The 24,999-nt window shown below is 49.7% G+C and overlaps 1 protein-coding gene across 1 annotated transcript; it reads left to right on the top strand.

Moving 5' to 3' along the window:
* Nucleotides 1-23,976, top strand: LOC126088221 (trypsin-7-like). Its single transcript, XM_049906349.1, has 3 exons — nt 1-128; nt 14,647-15,028; nt 23,575-23,976. The coding sequence occupies exons 1-3, from the start codon at nt 1-3 to the stop codon at nt 23,974-23,976; spliced, it is 912 nt and encodes a 303-aa protein (XP_049762306.1).
* Nucleotides 23,977-24,999: the final 1,023 nt, after the last annotated feature.

Genomic DNA, 24,999 nt, shown 5'->3' with positions numbered 1-24,999 from the left:
ATGGAAGGTCGGCGGAATGTTTGTGATTATGAAGGTGTCCTGCAGGATTTACCAACCACTAGAGACATGGCACCCAATGATACTCAGCTATTGCCCGTCATATGCAAGGAGTTTACATCTGGTCTGACGTGAGGAGCACTGAACAAATCGTCAGGTCTGTCCGGCTTACTCCAGGAATACCACCGCACTTTTTGTGGTCTTATGGGCGACGAGTGTCTCCAGATGTTACAAGAACCGAGACACGCTGTTTCCTCGGAATTCACGGACTGTATCCTGACCCTGGTACCGAAACCGGGTGGTGGCTGTAGGCGGCAGGGCTTTGACGCACTCACTCTCCTCACGCCAACGACAAAATCTCTGCCCTTATCCTCTGCATGCATCTCCACGCCGCTATCACGAAGTCATCCACACTGATCAGGCCCGCTTAGGTGACGTCAGCAGCATTCCTAGTGCGTTAGGAGCATACCACGACATAACGGTATTGACAGTGACCTGCAGAATACTCGGAGCTCTTGTCGTTGTTGATTTCGATCACATGTACGACCCAGCCGACCAGAATTACGGGCGGTTTTGAACCGAATGGGCCTCACTCCGATGTCCGCAGGAGTGGTCCTCCGCTTGATCCAAGGGTTGTTTAGCAGTCTGGTGACATAGTTACTGGACAGTCAATGCGAGAAGGGTTCCCCCTGTCGGGGATAGTATTTGCGGGGACGGTCGAACATACTATGCATGGTCTACGACGGCGATTGAAAGAGATCTACATGCGGCACGCGACTTTTCCTTGCGGTGCATTCACCTATGATGTGGTATTCCTGGTAAGGTCAGGGGCTACAGTGGCTATGCCAGTACAGGGCTGTCGCTGGGAGTGTCATCACAATGAAGAAGACAAAAGAGGAGCTCCCCAAACCAAGGCGTTGCCCTTTGACAGGGTGCCCGTGCTTAAATGCCTGAACGAATTGTCTTGTGACAGCCAGAGCGAGAGCACCAGCAGCAGCGAATACTGTTTGTATAAAGCGTTTATTTTGCATTTTGTTTACGACCTTCCACTAAGGAAGGGATTCTATTTGTGTTTATCTGCTCTGCATAGTAACTAACAGTTCTTGATAAAACTTTACGTAGTTTTCGTGTTAGATTTCTTAGTGTTTTCTTGATCGTTTAGAACAGAAAGCGCCCTAAAACCGTCTTTTGTTTGTTTCGCGGCCGTTAGCCACTAGTCACTTGAATCAGCAATTGTCTTGTGACAGCCAGAGCGAGAGCACCAGCAGCAGCGAGTACTGTTTGTATAAAGCGTTTTTGTACTTATTTGCTGCGCTTAGCTTTTAAATAGTTTTTCTGGGAAAACCTAGCGTAGTTTTCGCGTCTCGTATTTCAGTGAGTGTTTCTTGATTATCAGAGTAGCTCATCAGAAGATTATCTTGGGAATTTGTCACCGTATAGGGCAGGGTAAACATAGTCATGTGTAGGGACTGTGGTTGTTGTGAGCGGACGCAAGGAGAATTGGCCACTCTTCGGGGGCAGGTGGAGGCTTTGTCTGTTAGGCTCATCGAGCTCGAGGCGCAGGCGTCGGCTCGTAGTGGCGTTGGGGCAACTGTGGTGAGACCTATGCCTACTTCGGTGGCCTTGGAATCACATGGAACCCCTGATGTCGCTGCGTCTTCCGGCAGTGAGCATCTTACCGGTCAGCCATCACTCCAGGGTGAATGGCGGACAGTGGTGGGCTCGCGCGTGCCTGGCCGAAAGGGGAAGGTGGGATCTGGCCGCGTGGCAGCTGCCTTACCCCTTTCCAACAGGTACGGGGTGCTTCCTAGTGGTGATGACATCGTTTCCGAGCCACCACAGGATGCCTCACCTGTTGGGCCAGTGGCCGATTCTCCGGCAAGGTCCCGACAGTCACAGAGGGCGGGCCTATTAGTTATAGGGAGCTCCAACGTTAGGCGGGTTATGGAGCCCCTCAGGAAAATAGCGGGTAGGTCGGGGAAGAATGCCAGTGTGCACTCGGTGTGCTTGCCGGGGGCTCTCGTCCGTAATGTGGAGGAGGCCCTTCCGGCAGCTATTGAACGCACTGGGTGTGACCGGCTGCAGATAGTAGCACATGTCGGAACGAATGACGCCTGCCCCTTGGGTTCTGAGGCCATCCTTGGTTCCTTCCGGCGGCTGGCTGATTTGGTGAAGACAACCAGCATCGCACGCGGAGTGCAAGCTGAGCTTAATATCTGCAGCATAGTGCCCAGAGTCGATCGCGGTCCTCTAGTTTGGAGCCGTGTGGAGGGTCTAAACCAGAGGCTCAGACGACTCTGCGACTATAATGGTTGCAAATTCATCGACCTCCGTTATTGGGTGGAGAACTGTAGGGCCCCCCTAGACAGGTCAGGCGTGCACTACACACCGGAAGCAGCTACTAGGGTAGCAGAGTACGTGTGGCGTGCACACGGGGGTTTTTTAGGTTAGAGGGACCCCCCCCCCCCCTTGGGCGACACGATAAAATACCTGACGGCTTACCAGAGAGAACATTATCATCGTTGATAAAGAACGTCCGTCCTCAGAGACCAAAAACAGGAAAAGTTAACGTAATATTGGTAAACTGCAGGAGTATCCAGGGCAAGGTTCCTGAATTAGTATCTCTTATTGAAGGAAATAGTGCGCATATAGTATTAGGAACGGAAAGTTGGTTAAAACCGGAAGTGAACAGTAACGAAATCCTAGACACAGAATGGAATATATACCGCAAGGATAGGATAAACGCCAATGGTGGAGGAGTATTTATAGCAGTAAAGAATTCAATAATATCCAGTGAAGTTACTAGCGAATGCGAATGTGAAATAATCTGGGTTAAGCTAAGTATCAAAGGTGGGTCAGATATGATAGTCGGATGCTTCTATAGACCACCTGCATCAGCAACCGTAGTAGTTGAGCGCCTCAGAGAGAACCTGCAGAACGTCGTGAAGAAGTTTCGTGATCATACTATTGTAATAGGGGGAGACTTCAATCTACCAGGTATAGAATGGGACAGTCACACAATCAGAACTGGAGCCAGGGACAGAGACTCTTGTGACATTATCCTGACTGCCTTGTCCGAGAATTACTTCGAGCAGATAGTTAGAGAACCAACTCGTGAAGCTAACGTTTTAGACCTCATAGCAACAAATAGACCGGAACTTTTCGACTCCGTGAATGTAGAAGAGGGTATCAGTGATCATAAGTCAGTGGTTGCATCAATGACTACAAGTGTAATAAGAAATGCCAAGAAAGGAAGGAAAATATATTTGCTTAACAAGAGTGATAGGGCACAAATCGCAAAATATCTGAGTGACCACCATCAAACGTTCATTTCTGAGGAAGAGGATGTGGAACAAAAATGGAAAAAATTCAGAAACATCGTCCAGTACGCCTTAGATATGTTCGTACCGACTAAGGTCCAAAGCGAGGGGAAAGATCCACCGTGGTATAACAATCATGTACGAAAGGTACTACGGAAACAAAGAAAGCTTCATCATAGGTTTAAGAGTAGTCGAATCATAGCTGATAAGGAAAAGCTGAACGAAGCGAAAAAGAGCGTAAAGAGAGCAATGAGAGAAGCATTCAACGAATTCGAACATAAAACATTGGCAAACAATCTAAACAAGAACCCTAAAAAGTTTTGGTCATATGTAAAATCGGTAAGCGGATCTAAATCCCCTATTCAGTCACTCGTTGACCACGATGGCACCGAAACAGAGGACGACCGAAGAAAGGCAGAAATACTGAATTCAGTGTTCCGAAACTGTTTCACTGCGGAAAATCGTAACACGGTCCCTGACTTCAGCCGTCGCACGGACGCCAAAATGGAAAATATTGAAATAAACGATATCGGAATTGAAAAACAACTGCTATCACTTAGTAGCGGAAAAGCATCCGGACCAGACGAGATACCCTTAAGATTCTACAGTGATTATGCTAAAGAACTTGCCCCCTTTCTATCAGCAATTTATCGTAGATCGCTGGAAGAACGTAAAGTACCTAGCGACTGGAAGAAAGCGCAGGTCGTTCCCATTTTCAAGAAGGGTCATAAATCAGATGCGAATAATTATAGGCCTATTTCGCTTACGTCAATCTGTTGTAGAATAATGGAACATGTTTTGTGTTCTCGTATTATGACGTTCTTAGATAATACAAATCTCCTTCATCATAACCAACATGGATTCCGCAAACAGAGATCAAGTGAAACTCAGCTCGCCCTATTTGCCCAAGAAATTCACAGTGCCGTAGACACTGGCGAGCAGATTGATGCCGTATTCCTGGACTTCAGGAAGGCATTTGATACGGTTCCGCACTTACGTTTAGTGAAAAAAATACGAGCTTACGGAATATCGGACCAGGTTTGTGATTGGATTCAGGATTTCCTAGAAGAAAGAACACAACATGTCATTCTTAACGGTTCAAAATCTGCAGATGTAGAGGTAATTTCGGGAGTACCGCAAGGAAGCGTGATAGGACCTTTATTGTTTACAATATACATAAATGACTTAGTTGACAACATCGGTAGCTCCGTGAGGCTATTTGCAGATGACACGGTTGTCTACAAGAAAGTAGCAACATCAGAAGACTCGTACGTACTCCAGGAAGACCTGCAGAGGATTAATGCATGGTGCGACAGCTGGCAGCTTTCCCTAAACGTAGATAAATGTAATATAATGCGCATACATAGGGGCAGAAATCCATTCCAGTACGATTATGCCATAGGTGGTAAATCATTGGAAGCGGTAACGACCGTAAAATACTTAGGAGTTACTATCCGGAGCGATCTGAAGTGAAATGATCACATAAAACAAATAGTGGGAAAAGCAGGCGCCAGGTTGAGATTCATAGGAAGAATTCTAAGAAAATGTGACTCATCGACGAAAGAAGTAGCTTACAAAACGCTTGTTCGTCCGATTCTTGAGTATTGCTCATCAGTATGGGACCCTTACCAGGTTGGATTAATAGAAGAGATAGACATGATCCAGCGAAAAGCAGCGCGATTCGTCATGGGGACATTTAGTCAGCGCGAGAGCGTTACGGAGATGCTGAACAAGCTCCAGTGGCGGACACTTCAAGAAAGGCCTTACGCAATACGGAGAGGTTTATTATCGAAATTACGAGAGAGCACATTCCGGGAAGAGATGGGCAACATATTACTACCGCCCACATATATCTCGCGTAATGATCACAACGAAAAGATCCGAGAAATTAGAGCAAATACGGAGACTTACAAGCAGTCGTTCTTCCCACGCACAATTCGTGAATGGATCAGGGAAGGGGGGACCAGATAGTGGTACAATAAGTATCCTCCGCCACACACCGTAAGGTGGCTCGCGGAGTATAGATGTAGATGTAGATGTAGATGTAGATGGAGGTGTTCTTTAGCAATGTTTTCCACATGGCGGCAATTACGTACCTCCGACTGCTACACGAGGCACGCTCTCTGATACAGACCAACAGACTTTGTTGAACGGACACGCTCCTACGAACAGTATCTGTCTTGTCTCAAAACTGAACTACACTCCTGGAAACTGAAATAAGAACACCGTGAATTCAACGTCCCAGGAAGGGGAAACTTAATTGACACATTCCTGGGGTCAGATACATCACATGATCACACTGACAGAACCACAGGCACATAGACACAGGCAACAGAGCATGCACAATGTCGGCACTAGTACAGTGTATATCCACCTTTCGCAGCAATGCAGGCTGCTATTCTCCCATGGAGACGATCGTAGAGATGCTGGATGTAGTCCTGTGGAACGGCTTGCCATGCCATTTCCACCTGGCGCCTCAGTTGGACCAGCGTTCGTGCTGGACGTGCAGACCGCGTGAGACGACGCTTCATCCAGTCCCAAACATGCTCAATGGGGGACAGATCCGGAGATCTTGCTGGCCAGGGTAGTTGACTTACACCTTCTAGAGCACGTTGGGTGGCACGGGATACATGCGGACGTGCATTGTCCTGTTGGAACAGCAAGTTCCCTTGCCGGTCTAGGAATGGTAGAACGATGGGTTCGATGACGGTTTGGATGTACCGTGCACTATTCAGTGTCCCCTCGACGATCACCAGTGGTGTACGGCCAGTGTAGGAGACCGCTCCCCACACCATGACGCCGGGTGTTGGCCCTGTGTGCCTCGGTCGTATGCAGTCCTGATTGTGGCGCTCACCTGCACGGCGCCAAACACGCATACGACCATCATTGGCACCAAGGCAGAAGCGACTCTCATCGCTGAAGACGACACGTCTCCATTCGTCCCTCCATTCTCGCCTGTCGCGACACCACTGGAGGCGGACTGCACGATGTTGGGGCGTGAGCGGAAGACGGCCTAACGGTGTGCGGGACCGTAGCCCAGCTTCATGGAGACGGTTGCGAATGGTCCTCGCCGATACCCCAGGAGCAACAGTGTCCCTAATTTGCTGGGAAGTGGCGGTGCGGTCCCCTACGGCACTGCGTAGGATCCTACGGTCTTGGCGTGCATCCGTGCGTCGCTGCGGTCCGGTCCCAGGTCGACGGGCACGTGCACCTTCCGCCGACCACTGGCGACAACATCGATGTACTGTGGAGACCTCACGCCCCACGTGTTGAGCAATTCGGCGGTACGTCCACCCGGCCACCCGCATGCCCACTATACGCCCTCGCTCAAAGTCCGTCAACTGCACATACGGTTCACGTCCACGCTGTCGCGGCATGCTGCCAGTGTTAAAGACTGCGATGGAGCTCCGTATGCCACGGCAAACTGGCTGACACTGACGGCGGCGGTGCACAAATGATGCGCAGCTAGCGCCATTCGACGGCCAACACCGCGGTTCCTGTTGTGTCCGCTGTGCAGTGTGTGTGATCATTGCTTGTACAGCCCTCTCGCAGTGTCCGGAGCAAGTATGGTGGGTCTGACACACCGGTGTCAATGTGTTCTTTTTTCCATTTCCAGGAGTGTATGTTGGTGCGTTCGTTGTGTCACGTGGCGGTGAACGGGAACTTCGCTACTCGTCAGCGGCTACGCTCCATTCATCTGACAGGACGAGCCCTTGATTCCGAGATACACAGTCGTTGACTCGGATGCGCACCGCCTAAACTTGCGGAATAACCGGCAACTGATGGCGGCTCACGCAAAGCGTGCTGGCATTACTTTCAGGCAGTTCCCGGACTCTATCTCCCATGACGATGTATTGCGACCCGACAGAGTATATTTTCCGACAGCCAGGACGAATGCCGTTAACTGGCTAAAAGGCATGACTATTTACTAAACATTTCGTGATACACACAAAAGCACACCCGACTTTTCGTCCCTTTTGACGACAGCGCATGCGGCTTTCAGCCACTATCCGAAGTACTGAACGTAATTCTCTAATTGTTTAGGTTCATTATCTGCGGACCCTTATGCTTATTTGGGCATTCTGGTGCGAGACGCGATTAGTGAAGAAGAATCCTGGAGTATATTCGTTCCCTACGGACAAAATGGGGGAGGGAGAAGGGGGTACCCCTACCAACAGTCGAGAAGACGATACGGACGCCCGTTACTGCTGTCGTAGGATCTCGTCAAGGTATCAGACTAATGTGCTGTTGGTCCGTGTTCGATTCTTGGTCGCGAATTTTTTTTTTATTTGATACTTTTTCGGTGTATCTGACAACACTGCGACAATTCGAGTACCTTTCTTTGCTTTCTTGAAGAAAAAAATGGCGAAGTGCCAGAATACAAATCCAAAGGTCTCGGGATTAGTGCCACGCCAAACCTGTTTATCACCTCTTTCACTTGGCAGTGTTTGTTGACGAGAAAAACGCCCAGTGGTGCCGTAATTCAGAGCGTACGTTAAACTGTAGGTCTCCGAAAACTGTCTGGGTAAGACAGTTCCAAGTTCGGAAGAAGTCAAAGGCGTACCAATACCACTTCCAACTGTGGTGTACAATATAATCTTCAGATTGATGACTGCTTTGCTACTAACTTTTGCGCACACCACACTCGTTATCGTCAACAGTCGATTTTTCATTTCTTCCTCGCTTGGTGGCTGGTGAAATTTTTTTCATGTCTGTCCACTTCTGTTGCACTGCTTTCAAACTTTGTAGGTTTTCCTGGTACATCGACATCGACACAGTTTTCTTCCTCCTTTTCTATGGAGGTTTTTGTTGTATCTCAGGTGTTCGCAACAGTAATTCGGAGACTAGGAAGCAGGAGACAGACCAGGGTAATTGGTTTTTTTTTCGTTATTGTTATTTTAAACACCTTGTACAAAGGTGGGCTGGCAGCAGCATAGTACGCTGCTATTCAGCCGCGAGTGGTGTAATATACGACATAAAGGAGGTACAGATAATACAATAAAAATGGCGGGCAAAAACTGTAGACACGAAAAACAATAGACACGAAGCCGTTCACGCTGGACAAGAAAAAAACACTAAAACCTGTTGACACGGCGCACAAAACACGGACGACTGCGACGGCACAGGTGAACAGTGGTGGCGTGACGGCGAAAGAAGATGGAGACCGGGTGGGATGTGGGAATACAGGTGCGGCAGTGGGCGGGGGTGGGAGAGGATGGGTGAGACAAGTGGGTCAGGAGGATCGAGTTTACGGGACATGTAGAGGATCCGTATCCGTTTGAGGAAAAGGAGGAGGTGGGGTAATGGAATTAGGTCGTACAGGATTCGCATGGGGGAGGGGAGACGGATGCGATAGGCGAGGCAGTGCATGGCATTCAAGGATCTGAAGGGATTTATAAAAGGTATGGGGGGGGGGGGCAGAGGTCCAGGCCAGATGGGCGTAACAGAGGATAGGGCGGATGAGGGATTTATAGGTGTGGAGTATGGTGGAGGGGTCCAGACCCCACGTACGGCTGGAAAGGAGCTTGAGGAGACAGAGTCGAGAGCGTGCTTGGCTTGGATTGTCCAGAGATGGGGGGTCCAGGAGAGGCGATGGTCGAGGGTGACGCCAAAGTACTTAAGGGTGGGGTTGAGGGCGATAGGACGGCCATAGATGGTTAGATAGAAAACGAGGAGGCGGAAGGAAGGGGTGGTTTTGCCTACAATGATCGCCTGGGTTTTGGAGGGATTGACCTTGAGCAAGCACTGGTTTCACCAAGTGGTGAACCGGTCAAGATGGGATTGGAGAAGGTACTGGGAATGCTGCAGGGTGGGGGCAAGGGCAAGGAAGGCGGTGTCGACGGAAAAGTGGAGAAGGTGGACGGGGAGTGACGGCGGCGGCATGTCCGCCGTATACAAAAGGTACAAAAGGGGGGAGAGGACGGAGCCTTGGGACACACCGTCGGAGGGAAAAAAGGTGTAGGAATCCGTGTTATGGATGGTGACTTAGGAAGGACGGTGGGAGAGAAAGGAGCCGATCAGATGGATGTAGCTAATGGGAAGGGCGAAGGTTTGGAGCTTGAAGAGGAGACTGGAATGCCATACGCGGCCATAGGCACGTTCGAGGTCCAGGGAGAGGAAGATTGCGGAGCGACGGGAATTAAGCTGTTCAGAAAAGAGATGAGTGAGGTGAAGGAGAAGGTCATAGGAAGAGAAGGACGGCCGAAAGCCACACTGGGTAACGGAAAGGAGGCGGTGCTGGCGGAGATGCTGGTGGATGCGTCGGTTGAGGATGGATACCAGGACCTTGCTGAAGACCGAGGTAAGGCTAATGGGACGGTAGGAGGAGACGGCGGACGGCGGTTTACCGTCTTTAAGGAACATCAGGATACAGGAGGTTTTCCACAGGTCGGGGTAGTAGCCGGTGGACAGGACTACATTGTAGAGTCTGGCCAGGGTGGAGAGGAAAGAGACAGGAGCTTCACGAAGGTTGTGGTAGGTGGCACGACCGTGACCAGGAGCGGTGTTGCATTTTGTGCGGAGTGTAGTGATAGGAGCATTGAGGTCCGTGTGTGCAATGTTGTCCAAGTACTGGAAACCAGGTGCGAGGGGAGGGACAGAGGTGTCAGTTCGATCGCAGACATCCGAGAAGAGGGAGTAATCGAACTGGGGATCGTCGGGGATGGAAAAGACATCGGAGAGGTAGGAGGCAAAGTGATTGGCCTTACTAAGGGTGTCAGGGAATGGGTGATCATCATGGAGAAGAGGATAGTAGGGGGTGGGTTTAGGTCTGGTAAGGCGACGGAAGGCCGACCAGAACTTGGACGAGTTTATAGGTAGGGTAGCATTTAAACGGGTGCATGTCTGTCGCCAGTCCTGGCGTTTCTTAGCCGTGAGCAAGTTTCGGATGTGTCGCTGGAGTTGCCGGTGGCGTCGTAGTGTGTCCGGGTCACGCGTGTGGAGGAAGCCACAGTAGAGATGGCAGGATTCATGGAGGAGGAGGACGGCCTGTGGGGGTAAGGTAGGACGGTGGGGGTGGACGGCGACAGTAGGGATGTGGGCCTCCACGGCCTCAGACCAGGTCTGCTGGAGAAAGGAGGCGGCATGGGTAACATTGTCAGGGTGATGGTAGGTGAAGGGGTGGCTATCGACCTGGGTGGAGAGGGTATCCCGGTAGGCATTCCAGTTGGCATGGGAATAATCATGGACGTACTTTGGGGGAGGGTCATTACGAGGGTCGGGGCGGGGGCGACGACCGTCTGAAAAGGTGAGCAGGACAGGGAGATGGTCGCTACCAATGGGCTCTAGGACATCCACCGTTATGCAGCCAAGGAGGTTAGGGGAGGAGAGGATGACATCGGGAGTGGAGTTGGATCGGGACGGGTGTGCTGGGGAATGGGGACGAGGTCGCCTTGAAGGGAGGAGAGGAACCACCGTAACTGGGCAGTGGAACGACTATGGATGTCGAGGTCGGCGGCGATCATGTAGGAGGAGAAGGTACAGTCAATGTGGAAGAGGAAGTCGAAAGGAATAGTGGCGTTAGGGCGGACATAGGTGGTGGCCTGGGAAGAAGAGAATAAGGATCAGGTGTTCGGTGGGGTTGGGAAGGAGAGGTTGGAGCCGAACCAGGATCTGGCGATGGTGACCTATGGCAACTCTGCCACGCACAATCGGGAGTGGAGTATCGGAGTGGTGAAGAAGGTAGGGTGAGGTGTGGATGGTGTGGTGGGGTTGGAGGACGGTTTCATTTAGGAGGAAAGCATCCACGTGGTGGGTGGCAAGGGTGTGTAGGAAGAGGTTCTTGTTGGCGGGAAGGGAGCGGATGTTGTTGAACAGGATACTGTGCTGTCACGCCATGACAAGGATTTAGATGAGGGTGTCAAGATGGGAGAAGGTGAACTGGGCCTGGTTGTGGGAGTAGGTGGCATACATTTTTAGGTGAAAGATGGAACGGGCTGTGAGGGATATTTGTTGGAGGGTGTGGGGGCGCTCGAAATGGTGAACATTTTGGAGGATGATGGTAAGGAATCAGATGATATCCTCAGCAGTATGGGGGGGGGGGGCAAGGGAATTGCCAAGAGGGGTGGGGGCATCCAGAGCAGACAGGGATGGTGAGTTCAGGAGTGGTAGGAGGGGGTCGGGCCTTACATTTCTGGGAGTACATAGGATGAGGGAGGATACAGGTGTTACAGGAGGGAGGGGACTGGAGGTTGGGGCACTGTTGTAGGAAGTGTGCTTGCTTACAGTGCGGGCAGGTGGGGGCCTCGCAGCACTCAGATGTTGGGTGTGCATTATACCGCAAGCACCTCTGGCAGCGGAGGGATTGAGGGGAATGGGAGGGGTCAACTTTGTAACGTTGGTTGAAGAGGAGGGCACCCTCTTTCAGGAGACGGTCTATGGAGGGGGCATGTTCAGAACAGACCCGCATAAGGTTGGTGGGGCCGGCAGAGTTGTGAATGCGGAGAACAGCACGGACCTCCTGATGGGGATGTGCCTTGAGCTCCGCCAACACCTCCTCCTCCGTGATCGTCGGAATAAGCCAAGTGATCACAGAGGTGAGGGTCACCGGGCGACGCGGGGGTTGGGGTTGGTGGGAGGGAGGCGGGGGAGGGGCAGGGGTGAGGGAGGCATTAGGGCCAAAGTGGGTGACAGAGACGTGGGAAAGGATATCTGTGTGGAGGGTAGGGCAGGTGGAGGAGATGAGGACTGAGTCACAGCAAGGAGTGAGGAGGGAGATGGGGGCACCGGGAAAATGTTGGCGAATGGAGAGGGTTAGGTCCCGGGCCCCAAGAAGGGAGGGATTAGGACGGGAGAGGAGGTAGTGGTAGGAGGAGGGGGAGGAAGAGGAGGAGGGGCCAGGGACGGGCGGGGAGACATCCATGGCATCCTGGGCGGGGGAAGGGGGACGATGCGGAGCCTTTTTAGGTGCATAGGAGGCTGGGGTGCCACTGGGGCGTTTGACGGTGGCAGAGGAGGTGTGGGGGATGGGAGCAACTGGAAGGTGGCGTGGAGTGGCAGGTCCCGGTGCTGGAGTCGGTGCCGGAGATGGTGAGGGCGAAGGCGATGGCGATGGCGATGGCTAAGATGTAGATGACGAAGAGGGCGAAGGTGAAAGTGGAGCGGGGGCTGCGGAAACGGAAGGATCAGAGGGAGGGAGTTGAGGGAAGGGATCAGAGAAGGCGCGGGAGGGAGGAGCCGGGGATGGGGTGACAAAAAGTGAGGGAGATGGGAGAGTGAGAAGAGGGGGGATGGACTGAGGGGGAGGTGATTGGGCACTCCATGTGATAGTGGTGGTGGCAGCGGAGGGAGATGTGTAGATGATGGCAGTGGTGGTGGCTGTAGTAGTGGTGGTGGATGGCGACATTGTGACAAAGAGAAAGACACAGGACAGGACTCAGGGTAATTGGAAACACTAAAGAATGTCAGTGCTATAACTGAACAATCAAACACATTTACGTATCTTTTGAGACGAAGTGATGTAGAACCCAACAAGCATTTACAGTCTCTGAATAAAGTATTTTGTCAACTCAATAGTTGCACTGGTTCTCGCAGACCCAACTAACTATTACGTCGTCAACCGTTGTCCCATGGAACCGAGCTGTCGAACTGAGGAGACAATATGCACTCACGAACTGTTCCCCGAGCGCTGTCGTCGGCATCGCTTATGCCAGCGCCGAAGAGGGCGCTGGTGTTGTTCGTTTCTCTTTTTTTTATTTACACGTCAAGTTCTGTAGGATCAAATTGAAGAGCAAATCTCCAACGTCATGGAACGGGTCAGTACATGAAATTACAACTTAAAAGAAATAATAGATAAAATTAAAATGTTTATGAACCCGAAAAAAGTCAGTCCAAACTCAATCAACAATACAAACAGAATCAGCTTAATTTTTCAAGGAACTCCTAGACAGAACAGAAGGAGTGACCCATAAGGAAAATCTTCAGCGTGGATTAGTGGCTAGATGTTTGAATTCGACTGGTGGCTTATTGAAAATGGATGTAGCGGTATACTGCACACCTTTCTGCACAAGAGTTAAGGAAGTCCGATCCAAATGCAGGTTTGATTTCTGCCGAGTACTAACTGCATGAAGGCCGACCGGTGTGGCGGAGCGGTTCTAGGCACTTCAGTCTGGAACTGCGCGACCACTACAGTCAAAGGTTCGAATCCTGTCTCGGGCATGGTTGTGTTTGATGTCCTTAGGTTAGTTAGGTTTACGTAGTTCTTAATTATAGGGGACTGATGACCTCAGAAGTTAAGCCCCATAGTGCTCAGAGCCATTTGAAGCATTTTTTGAAATAAGCACTTCAACGATGATAACAAGCTGAAAGAACATGTTACCTCATGGTTGAATACACTGGCGGCAACCTTCTATGAAGAAGGTATACAAAAAATTGTGCCACTCTACATCTACATCTAGATCTACATTTATACTCCGCAAGCCACCCAACGGTGTGTGGCGGAGGGCACTTTACGTGCCACTGTCATTACCTCCCTTTTCTGTTCCAGTTGCGTATGGTTCGCGGGAAGAACGACTGCCGGAAAGCCTCCGTGCGCGTTCGAATCTCTCTAATTTTACATTCGTGATCTCCTCGGGAGGTATAAGTAGGGGGAAGCAATATATTCGATACCTCATCCAGAAACGCACCCTCTCGAAACCTGGACAGCAAGCTACAAAGCGATGCAGAGCGCCTCTCTTGCACAGTCTGCCACTTGAGTTTGCTAAACATCTCCGTAACGCTATCACGCTTACGAAATAACCCTGTGACGAAACACGCCGCTCTTCTTTCGATCTTCTCTATCTCCTCTGTCAACCCGATCTGGTACGGATCCCACACTGATGAGCAATACTCAAGTATAGGTCGAACGACTGTTTTGTAAGCCACCTCCTTTGTTAATGAACTACATTTTCTAAGGACTCTCCCAATGAATCTCAACCTGGCACCCACCTTACCAACAATTAATTTTATATGATCAGTCCACTTCAAATCGTTCCGTACGCATACTCCCAGATATTTTACAGAAGTAGCTGCTACCAGTGTTTGTTCCGCTATCCATATAACCATACAATAAAGGATCCTTCTTTCTATGTATTCGCAATACATTACATTTGTCTATGACAAGTGCCTACAAAATTTCGGAAGCTTTGTAGAAAAGAAGTTTAACAGTGTAGATTTTTGTACAATATATACTTTTTCTGTGTCTGTACACGTTTGTTTTATATACCCAAACGGAACTTATTTTGCGGACAACCCTCGTAGAAAAATACGATAATCTGAGTGATATCAGTGCAGTGCTACTTATGATGTATATCGGACAGCGATAAGGCTGTGATTGGTGTCATTATTTTCCCAGCCAGCAGGAGTATAAAGAGGGCCGGGGGCAGGAGGCGTGCAGCACAGCCCAGGATGTCGCGCCCCGCCACAGTGACCTGGTGCCCGTGTCTGTGGCTGCTGCTGCTGTCGGGTCGGCGGCTGCGGCGTGGCCGTCCGCGGTCTGGCAGCGGACCGGCGCCCACGAGCGCATCGTCGGCGGCCACGAGGCCAGCATCGCCGACCTCCCCCGGCAGCCGGCCTTCGAGCTCGGCGGCGACCAGCGGTGCGGCGCGTCGCTCATCGGCCCCTCCTGGGCGCTGACCGCCGGCCACTGCGTCGAGGACGTCAAACTGGACTACTTGGCGCTGCGGGCGGGCTCCTCCGTCCGTGGCGGCGGCGGCAGCCGTCTTCCTGCACCAGCAGTACGATAGCCGCACCTTAGACTACGACATCGCAGTCGTACAGGATAGTGAAGTTTACTTTAATATTAGCTGAGTGCCCGGTGATGCACAGATATGTATTTATTCCAATCTCCTAGTAGTCCAGATCCTCCTTTTCCCTCTCTCTGTCCATCTCGTCCTCCCCCACTCTCCGTTAATCTCTTCCTGTCCCCTCTCTCAGTCCTCCTCCGCCTCCCCCTCTCTTTGTCCACCTCCTCCTCCTCTGTCTCTCTGTCCACCTTCGTTTCTTTCCCATATCTATCTCCAATCCCGCTCAGCTGTATGTCTCCAACTCATCCCCTTCTCTGCACATATCCTGTACGCCTTGCCTCTGTTCGACTTCTCCCCCTTCCATTCTCTATCCATCCCCACTCTCTCTCACTCCATATCCTCCCCTTATCTATCTTTGTCGATTTCTCCCTGCCCACATCTCTTCACTGCTCCTGTGGTCGCAGTTTCGAATCCTGCCTCGGGCATGGATGTGTGTGATTTCCTAAGGTTAGTTAGGTTTAAGTAGTTCTATGTCTAGGGGTCTAATGACAGATGTTAAGTCCTGTAGTGCTTGGAGCCATTTTAACCACTTTTTGAATCATCTCTCTCTCCAACTCTTCCTCCGCCCTACACGAGTCCATCTCCTCGTTCTTCTCTCTGCGTCATCATACCCACCCAGTAGGAGGTTGTTGGTTCTAACATCCCACACTGTTTCTTTCCAAATAGTAAATTACATAAGTGTACAAAGTTTGGTTGAAATCGATGGAAAGATTTAGGATGAGCTTTTTATGAGCGACATATCCTGCCCTTATCCATCTTTGTCCATTTCTCCCCGCCCATATCTCTTCGCTGCTGCTACGGTCACAGTTTCGAATCCTGCCTTGGGCATTAAGTGTGATGTACTTAGATTAGTTAGGTTTAAGTTGTTCCACGTCTAGGGGTCTAATGAGAGATGTTAAGTCCCATAGTGCTTGGAGCCATTTTAACCATTTTTTGAATCATCTCTCTCTCCAACTCTTCCTCCGCCCTACACGAGTCCAGCTCCTCGTTCTTATCTCTTCGTCATCGTACCCACCCCAGTAGGAGATTGCTGGTTCTTACACCCCACACCATTTCTTTCTACATAGTAAATAACAAGTGCACAAAATTTGGTTGAAATCGATCCAAAGGTTTAGGATGAGCTTTTTGAGAGCGAGTTTGCCTGTACACACACGTTTCACATACAGGGAGATTATTAATAGCGTTTAAAAAAGCCCGAAGCAACGTAGATGACACTGAGGCAAGTAATTTAATATAAACAGATGGGGTTGTCAGAGTCGGAACATACTTCAAAAATGGACGAGAAATATTGAACATGTGACGTCACCAAGTGACATATTCTGTCGCAAGAGCAGCCGTTGGACTTAGGCGTGAAGGGATGACTGAGCGATGCAGTACTTGCATTCGAACACCTCTCGTAAATGTGATCTGTTCTTATTTTGCGTGTCTTTCCTTTTGTCCCTTCTCTTCTTGGTTATAGACATTATTTAGTAAAGAAAACGTAGGTCATTTATTGGAAACGACGCAATTTGAAAGCTAGTGCTCATTTACTTCTGACGTAATACGGTAGGCTTCTGTCTTACTATACTTTGCAACAAATAAGCGGAGACAGCAAGACCGGTACATAAAATAATAAATGTTGTGTCAGTATAAACACCTAATTGTCTAAGCACTCAGTCTTCAGGCCACAAGTGGCCCATCGGGACCATCCGACCGCCGAGTCATCCTCAGTTGAGGATGCGGATAGGAGGGGCATGGGGTCGGCACACCGCCCTACCGGTCGTTATGATGGTTTTCTTTGACCAGAGCCGCTACTATTCGGTCGAGTAGCTCCTCATTTGGCATCACGAGGCTGAGTGCACCCCGAAAAATGGTAACAGCGCATGGCGGCTGGATGGTCTTGCATCCAAGTGACGGCCACGCCCGACACCGCTTGACTTCGGTGATTTCACGGGAACCGGTGTATCCACTGCGGCAAGGCCGTTGCCAAATTCTCTAAGACAATGAAAAATTTACCGCCCGCCAGTCGTAAGAATCGAACCCTGAGCTCCACGCGTCTAAGTCACGCACGTTGGGCGAGAGGCACATCGACATGAAGCCACATGGGTTGTGATGATCAGGTGCGAAGGGCCGATAGGTTCAGAAACTGCAAGTGCGGTGACGTAGGACATCTGGTGACGTCACAAGTTCAACATTTGTCATCTACTTGTGGGGTATTTCCCGACATCTGCGACCTCATGTGTTACTTCTTTTTTAATCATTTACGTCGCTTCGGATGTTTTTAAACGTTAGCAAGAATAACTGTATATTTCACGTACGTTTATGTAACATATTTCACTCATATCAGTACACATGTTTCAGCAGTATCTCTAGCGAATATCGCACTGCAGTTTCGTTTTCACGCTGCTCAACATTTTTAACTTCACATCTCCTGAACTATGAGCCTTCGAAGCAAATGTTTTTGGAGACACGTTCAATGACTTACCTAAATACTGTCTGAAATATTATTTCGGATATAAGTTGTTGAGAAGTAAGATATTATAACGTCCTAGCTGAGGCGACGAAAAGTCGAAATTTGCAAATTTGTGGTATGTTACTATTGGACGAAACGGCTAAGGTCATCGGTCCCTATGGCCGATCGGTTCTAGGCGCTACAGTCTGGAACCGCGCGACCGCTGCGGTCGCAGGTTCGAATCCTGCGTCGGGCATGGATGTGTGTGATGTCCTTTGGTTGGTTAGGTTTAAGTAGTTCTAAGTTCTAGGTGACTGATGACCTGAGAATTTAAGTCCCATAGTGCTCAGAGTCATTTGAACCATCGTCGGTCCCTAGGCCTTACACACTACTTAATCTAGCTTACGCTAAGGACAACACACACACCCATGCCTGAGGGAGGACTCAAACCACCGATGTGGAAAGCCGCGCGAACCGTGGCGAGGCGCTACAAACTACGCGGTTACAACGCGCGGTGACGAACAGTAAAAAGGTAGTAATCGATAAAAGTTTCTCCTTTTGTGCGGAGTGTCAGCGAGTAAAAGCCTCAGAGGTTTGAGGTTAAGTGTAAAGTTTGCTGCAAGTCACTAAGTCCTCGTATTCTCAAACGCAGTGGGAATGCAGTCTGCCTCTTTTCGCTTCACGAGCTAAGACACTTTTCCACCCCCACTGCTACCCCTTTGAGATGGACACGGTTCTTACCCCACAGTGGCTCTAAGTGGTACGTATACAAAGTTCGGTTGAATTTGGTCGAGTGGTTTAGGCGGATATGTGGAACATACATGCACACATGGAAACGTACACTCCTGGAAATGGAAAAAAGAACACATTGACACCGGTGTGTCAGACCCACCATACTTGCTCCGGACACTGCGAGAGGGCTGTACAAGCAATGATCACACGCACGGCACAGCGGACACACCAGGAACCGCGGTGTTGGCCGTCGAATGGCGCTAGCTGCGCAGCATTTGTGCACCGCCGCCGTCAGTGTCAGCCAGTTTGCCGTGGCATACGGAGCTCCATCGCAGTCTTTAACACTGGTAGCATGCCGCGACAGCGTGGACGTGAACCGTATGTGCAGTTGACGGACTTTGAGCGAGGGCGTATAGTGGGCATGCGGGAGGCCGGGTGGACGTACCGCCGAAGTGCTCAACACGTGGGGCGTGAGGTCTCCACAGTACATCGATGTTGTCGCCAGTGGTCGGCGGAAGGTGCACGTGCCCGTCGACCTGGGACCGGACCGCAGCGACGCACGGATGCACGCCAAGACCGTAGGATCCTACGCAGTGCCGTAGGGGACCGCACCGCCACTTCCCAGCAAATTAGGGACACTGTTGCTCCTGGGGTATCGGCGAGGACCATTCGCAACCGTCTCCATGAAGCTGGGCTACGGTCCCGCACACCGTTAGGCCGTCTTCCGCTCACGCCCCAACATCGTGCAGCCCGCCTCCAGTGGTGTCGCGACAGGCGTGAATGGAGGGACGAATGGAGACGTGTCGTCTTCAGCGATGAGAGTCGCTTCTGCCTTGGTGCCAATGATGGTCGTATGCGTGTTTGGCGCCGTGCAGGTGAGCGCCACAATCAGGACTGCATACGACCGAGGCACACAGGGCCAACACCCGGCATCATGGTGTGGGGAGCGGTCTCCTACACTGGCCGTACACCACTGGTGATCGTCGAGGGGACACTGAATAGTGCACGGTACATCCAAACCGTCATCGAACCCATCGTTCTACCATTCCTAGACCGGCAAGGGAACTTGCTGTTCCTACAGGACAATGCACGTCCGCATGTATCCCGTGCCACTCAACGTGCTCTAGAAGGTGTAAGTCAACTACCCTGGCCAGCAAGATCTCCGGATCTGTCCCCCATTGAGCATGTTTGGGACTGGATGAAGCGTCGTCTCACGCGGTCTGCACGTAAGCACGAACGCTGGTCCAACTGAGGCGCCAGGTGGAAATGGCATGGCAAGCCGTTCCACAGGACTACATCCAGCATCTCTACGATCGTCTCCATGGGAGAATAGCAGCCTGCATTGCTGCGAAAGGTGGATATACACTGTACTAGTGCCGACATTGTGCATGCTCTGTTGCCTGTGTCTATGTGCCTGAGGTTCTGTCAGTGTGATCTTGTGATGTATCTGACCCCAGGAATGTGTCACAAAAGTTTCCCCTTCCTGGGACAATGAATTCACGGTGTTTTTATTTCAATTTCCAGGAGTGTATATACACTTTCATTAAATGTATGGCTGTTTGCGAATAATGCCATAACGACAACCCGGACTACTTAAAAGTGATAATTTGCTTCCCTTTATACCAATTTACATATTAGTATAAGTTACAATTTGCGTTTCACAAAGTATAATCTCAAATTACAGCTACTGTACAGTTCACAGTAAATATAGGAATATCCCACCGAGTGAGGTGACGCAGTGGTTAGTACGCTGGACTCGCGTTCAGAAGGACGAAGGTTCAGACTCACTTCCAGCCGTTCAGATTTAGGTTTTGTGTGATAGGTAAATGCCGGGCTGGTTTCTTTGAAAGGGCACAGCCGATTTCGCTCCCCCATCCTTTCCTAATCCGATATTGCACTGCGTTTCTAATGACCTCGTTATCCACGGGATGGTGAACACATACTCCTCCTGCTCTGGAATATCCCACTGCCAACTTCGGTGCACTTGTGATTTTACGTATTTACCTTTCGTTTTTTATACCTGAAACGTGGTCCAGCACACAGACAAAAGTCTAATGGTGTTAGGTCTGGAGATCTTGGCGGCCAGGTGGTTGTACCGCAAAGAGCAATCCAGCAAGTAGGTTAAACGCTGTTGAGATGTTCCACCGGCTGGCCGCTGTGGTCGAGCGGTTCTCGGCCCTTCAGTCGGAAACCACGCTGCTGCCACGGTCGCAGGTTCTAATCCTGCTTCGGGCATGGATGTGTGAGATGTCCTTAGGTTAGTTAGGTTTAAGTAGTTCTAAGTCGAGGGGACTGATGACATCAAATGGTAAGTCCCATAGTGCGTAGAGCCTTTTGAACCATTTAGATGTTCCACCATACATCTGGTAAAATGTAGAACGGCACCGTCATGTTGGAAGTACACTGGAGTTCGCGTGGCCACAAGGAAGTCCTCAGTGTGTTTAACAAACGAATCTTCAAAAAATTCAAGTAAATTAGTCGCACCATTCGTTCTTCTGAAATGACCGGATCTATCAACATGTTACCCATCATGCTACACCAAACACTGATCGGAAAAGAAACCTGGAGATGCGTTTCTGCTGTACCTTGTGGATTTTCCTGTGTCCATCGATGATTATTACGTGTATTGTTGATTCGATGCCGTGTAAATGTGGCTTATCAGTGAACACTATTAATGGAAAAAAAGGACAATTGTCACTTAACCAGTGACGAAATTCAAGCCGTGTGGCACTGTCGCCAATGCGAAGATTGTGGACTCGCTGTAAGTGGAACGGGTACAAGTTTTCCTCATAAAATGTTCGCCATAGAACGTATTGAAGATAATTGAACTGGTGTCGTTCTTGGTCAACTATAACAAGCACAGGCATAGCTAGAATCTGTATTTACACTACTGGCCATCAAAATTGCTACACCAAGAAGAAATGCAGATGATAAATGGGTATTCATTGGAAAAATACATTATACATTTTCACGCAATTTGGGTGCATAGATAATTAGAAATCAGTACCCAGAACAACCACCTCTGGCCGTAATAAGGGCCTTGATACGCCTGGGCATTGAGTCAAACGGAGCTTGGATGGCGTGTCGAGGTACAGCTGCCCATGCAGCTTCAACACGATACCACAGTTCATCAGGAGTAGTGACTCGCGTATTGTGACGAGTCAGTTGCTCGCGCACCATTGAGCAGACGTTTTCAATTGGTGAGGGATCTGGAGAATGTGCTGGCCAGTGCAGCAGTCGAACGTTTTTGTATCCAGAAAGACCCGTACAGGACTTGCAACATGCGGTTGTGCATTATCCTGCTGAAATGTAGGGTTTCGTAGGGATCGAATGATGGGTAGAGCCACGGGTCGTAACACATCTGAAACGTAACGTCCACTGTTCAAAATGCCCTCAATACGAACAAGAGGTGACTGAGACGTGGAACCAATGGCATCCCATACCATCACGCCGGGTGCCTTCACCATGATGTCGCCAAGCACGGATGCCGTCTCATGATGCTGTAAACAGAACCAGGATTCATCCGAAAAAATGACGTTTTGCCATTCGTGCACCCACGTTCGTCGTTGAGTACTCCATCGAAGGCGCTCCTTCTGTGATGCAGCGTCAAGTGTAACCGCAGCCATGGTCTCTGAGCTGATAGTCCATGCTGCTGCAAACGTCGTCGAACTGTTCGTGCAGATGGTTGTTGTCTTGCAAACGTCCCCATCTGTTGACTCAGGAATCGAGACGTGGCTGCACGATCCTAGTGATACGAGGCTGTTGAGATCCAGCACGGCATTCCGTATTACCGTCCTGAACCACCGCTTCCATATTCAGCTAACAGTCATTGGATCTCGACAAACGTGAGGAGCAATGTCGCGATACGATAAACCGGAATCGCGATAGGCTACAATCCGACCTTTATCAAAGTCGGAAACACGATGGTACGCATTTCTCCTCCTTACACGAGGCATTAAAGCAACATTTCACCAGGCAACGCCGGTCAACTGTTGTTTGTGTATGACAAATGAGTTGGAAACTTTCCTCGTGTCAGCACATTATAGGTGTCGCCACCGGCGCCAACCTTTTGTGAATGCTCTGAAAATTTAATCATTTGCATATCACAGCATCTTCTTTGTGTCGGTTAAATTTCGTGTCGGTTAAATTTCGTGTCGGTTAAATTTCGTGTCGGTTAAATTTCGTGTCGGTTAAATTTCGTGTCTGTAGCACGTCATCTTCGTGGTGTAGCAACTTTAATGGGCAGTAGTGTAGAAGGGCACCTTCATGTTGGAAGTACACTGCAGTTCGTGTGGCCACAAAAAAGTCCCCAATGTGTTTAACAAATGAATCTTCAAAAAATGGAAGTAAATCAGTCGCACCATTCGTTCTTCTGAAATGACCGGATCTATTAACATGTTACCGATCATACTAAACCTAACACTGATCAGTAAAGAAACTTGGAAATTCGTTTCTCCTGTACCGTGTGGGTTTTGCTGTGTCCATCGCTAATTTTTACGTGTATTGTTGATTCAATGCCGTGTAAATGTGGCTTCATCAGTGAACAGTATTAATGGAAGAAACAGGACAATCATCATTTAACCAGTGACGAAATTCAAGTCGTGTGGCACTGTCACCAGTGGGAAGATTGTGGACTCGATGTAAGTGGAACGGGTATAAGCTTTCCGTATGTAATGTTCGCCATAGAACGTATTGAAGATAACTGAAATGTTGTTGTTCTTGGTCAACTTTAACAAATACAGGCATGGCTAGAATCTGTTTTTATGTTTAAGCATGCACTTCTCGCTGTGTTTCCGTGTTTTTGTCCAACCGCTGTACGTAAACTTAATGCGACCGAAGAGACGACACTCATATCTACGTTTCTATGGAAGCGGAGGTAGTTTTATGAAAACGTTTCAGTACAACTACACAACAAACTTCTGAACTTCTACGGGAATCAGAAATCTGATAGTAGGGGTTTAAATGTCGAAGATCGTTATGGTGTAGCGAGCGGGAGGAAAGTATTTTCGGATAGCCTAGGTGGTTACAGCAACCGTTCTATAGAAGCGGAGCGTCCGAATTTGAGTCCTGGTGCGGCACAGATTTTCAACTCTCGATTCTGCTTTGCAGCAGTGCCTGTGATGTTGGAAGTCAGTATTTCCATCCCATCTCTTTTTTCTATTCCGTTGCCTTTCCAGTCCTTTTACCGCAAATGTTCACGTGTGTGTCACAGCTGCTTCATCACGAGTAGTGTCTGTCATGTCGACTTAAGAAGTTTAGATAGCACAAATATGGCAAATGGCTGTCGCTTACACTGTTCGTGCTCGATTCACAGGTCAACGGATCCTTCACGCTGGGCCCCAACGTACAGATAGTGGGACTTCCAGCTGACGGCTACGACCCTCCGAGTGGGCTGCCTGGGATGGTCAGTGGCTGGGGTTACCAGCACAGCGGCAGCGGCCCGTCCAGTACACTGCAGGTGGTGGACATCAATGTGGTGGACCGCGAGATATGCCGCCAGGTGTTCGTCGCTGTGAATGCCGTGACGGGGCGCATGATCTGCTCTGGAGAGTTCTCGCGTGGCATGTGTCTCGGCGACTCGGGTGGCCCACTAGTCAACAATGGTACGCAGGTGGGCATCGTCTCGTGGGCGCTCGCCTCCTGCCAAGTCGGCCTCTCCGTCCAAACCAATGTCGGCTACCTGAGGTCCTGGATCCGAGACACCGCCGGCATCTAGACTTCACCCGCTCTCCTCAGTGGATACAACCACATCAGATACTACCATCTGTACCTTCTTATTAAATAAATACACATGTTTTGCCGAATGCTTATATGGTGTCCTCTAAATGCACTGTGGGTTATTAAAACTGCAAGACCAGGAAGGACAGCAAATGACGAAATTTTGGAGATGTCCTAGGAGGGGAATTTAGTCCACAGAGTTGCAATGTCTGGCAGCAATAATGTCTCGAACCTACGGTAACGCTTTCGGCTTCTCCCTTGGTTTTGCAGGATCACTGGCGCGAAAAACGTATAGCTTAAGTTTGACCAATTTATTTTGACAACTAGGTTTAGTTTGAGGAAGACAGACAAATACGACTAGGGTTAAAACCTTTTAAAACAGAATACCAAAAGGATAATTATATTTTAGTTTTAAGAAACAAGGACAATAAATTGGCAACTGGTATGCTAACTAACGTATTCCTTTCCCTCACTCCGCTAAACAGCCAGCCTTAAAACTTTTTAAAACAACGCTGGAGAGCCAAAGAACTCGGTACACCTGCCTAATATAGTGTAGAGCCCACGCGAGCACACAGAACTGCCGCAACGCAACGTGGCATAGACTCGAATAATGTCTGTAGTGGCGCTGGAGAGAACTGACGCTATGAATCCTGCAGGGCTGTCCATAAATCCGTGAGAGTACGAGGGGTGGAGGTCTCTTCTGAACAGCAAGTTGCAAGGCAACCCAGACATGCTCAATAATGTTCAGGTTTGGAGAGTCTGGTTGCCAGAGGAAGTGTTTAAACTCAGAAGTGTGTTCCCAGAGCCACTCCTTAGTCATTCTCGACGTGTGGGTATCGCATTATCCTGCTGAAATTGCCGAAGTCTATCGGAATGCACAATCGACATGATTTAATGCAGGTGATCGGACAGGATGCTTACGTACGTGTCACCTGTCAGAGTCATATCTAGACGTATCAGGGATCCCATATCACTCCAACTGCACTCGGCATGCAACATTACAGAGCCTCCAACAGCTTGA

This window comes from Schistocerca cancellata, chromosome 6 (genome assembly GCF_023864275.1).
Source record: "Schistocerca cancellata isolate TAMUIC-IGC-003103 chromosome 6, iqSchCanc2.1, whole genome shotgun sequence".
NCBI classification, from domain to species: Eukaryota; Metazoa; Arthropoda; class Insecta; order Orthoptera; family Acrididae; genus Schistocerca; species Schistocerca cancellata.
This window is presented reverse-complemented; position numbering and strand designations above follow the sequence as displayed.

Coding starts and splice junctions, on each gene's coding strand:
- LOC126088221 (XM_049906349.1), top strand. CDS start 1: ATGGAAGGTCGGCGGAATGTTTGTGATTATGAAGGTGTCCTGCAGGAT. Junction 129..14,646: donor GAGTTTACATCTGGTCTGAC/GTGAGGAGCACT, acceptor TTATTTTCCCAG/CCAGCAGGAGTATAAAGAGG. Junction 15,029..23,574: donor GCCGTCTTCCTGCACCAGCA/GTACGATAGCCG, acceptor CTCGATTCACAG/GTCAACGGATCCTTCACGCT.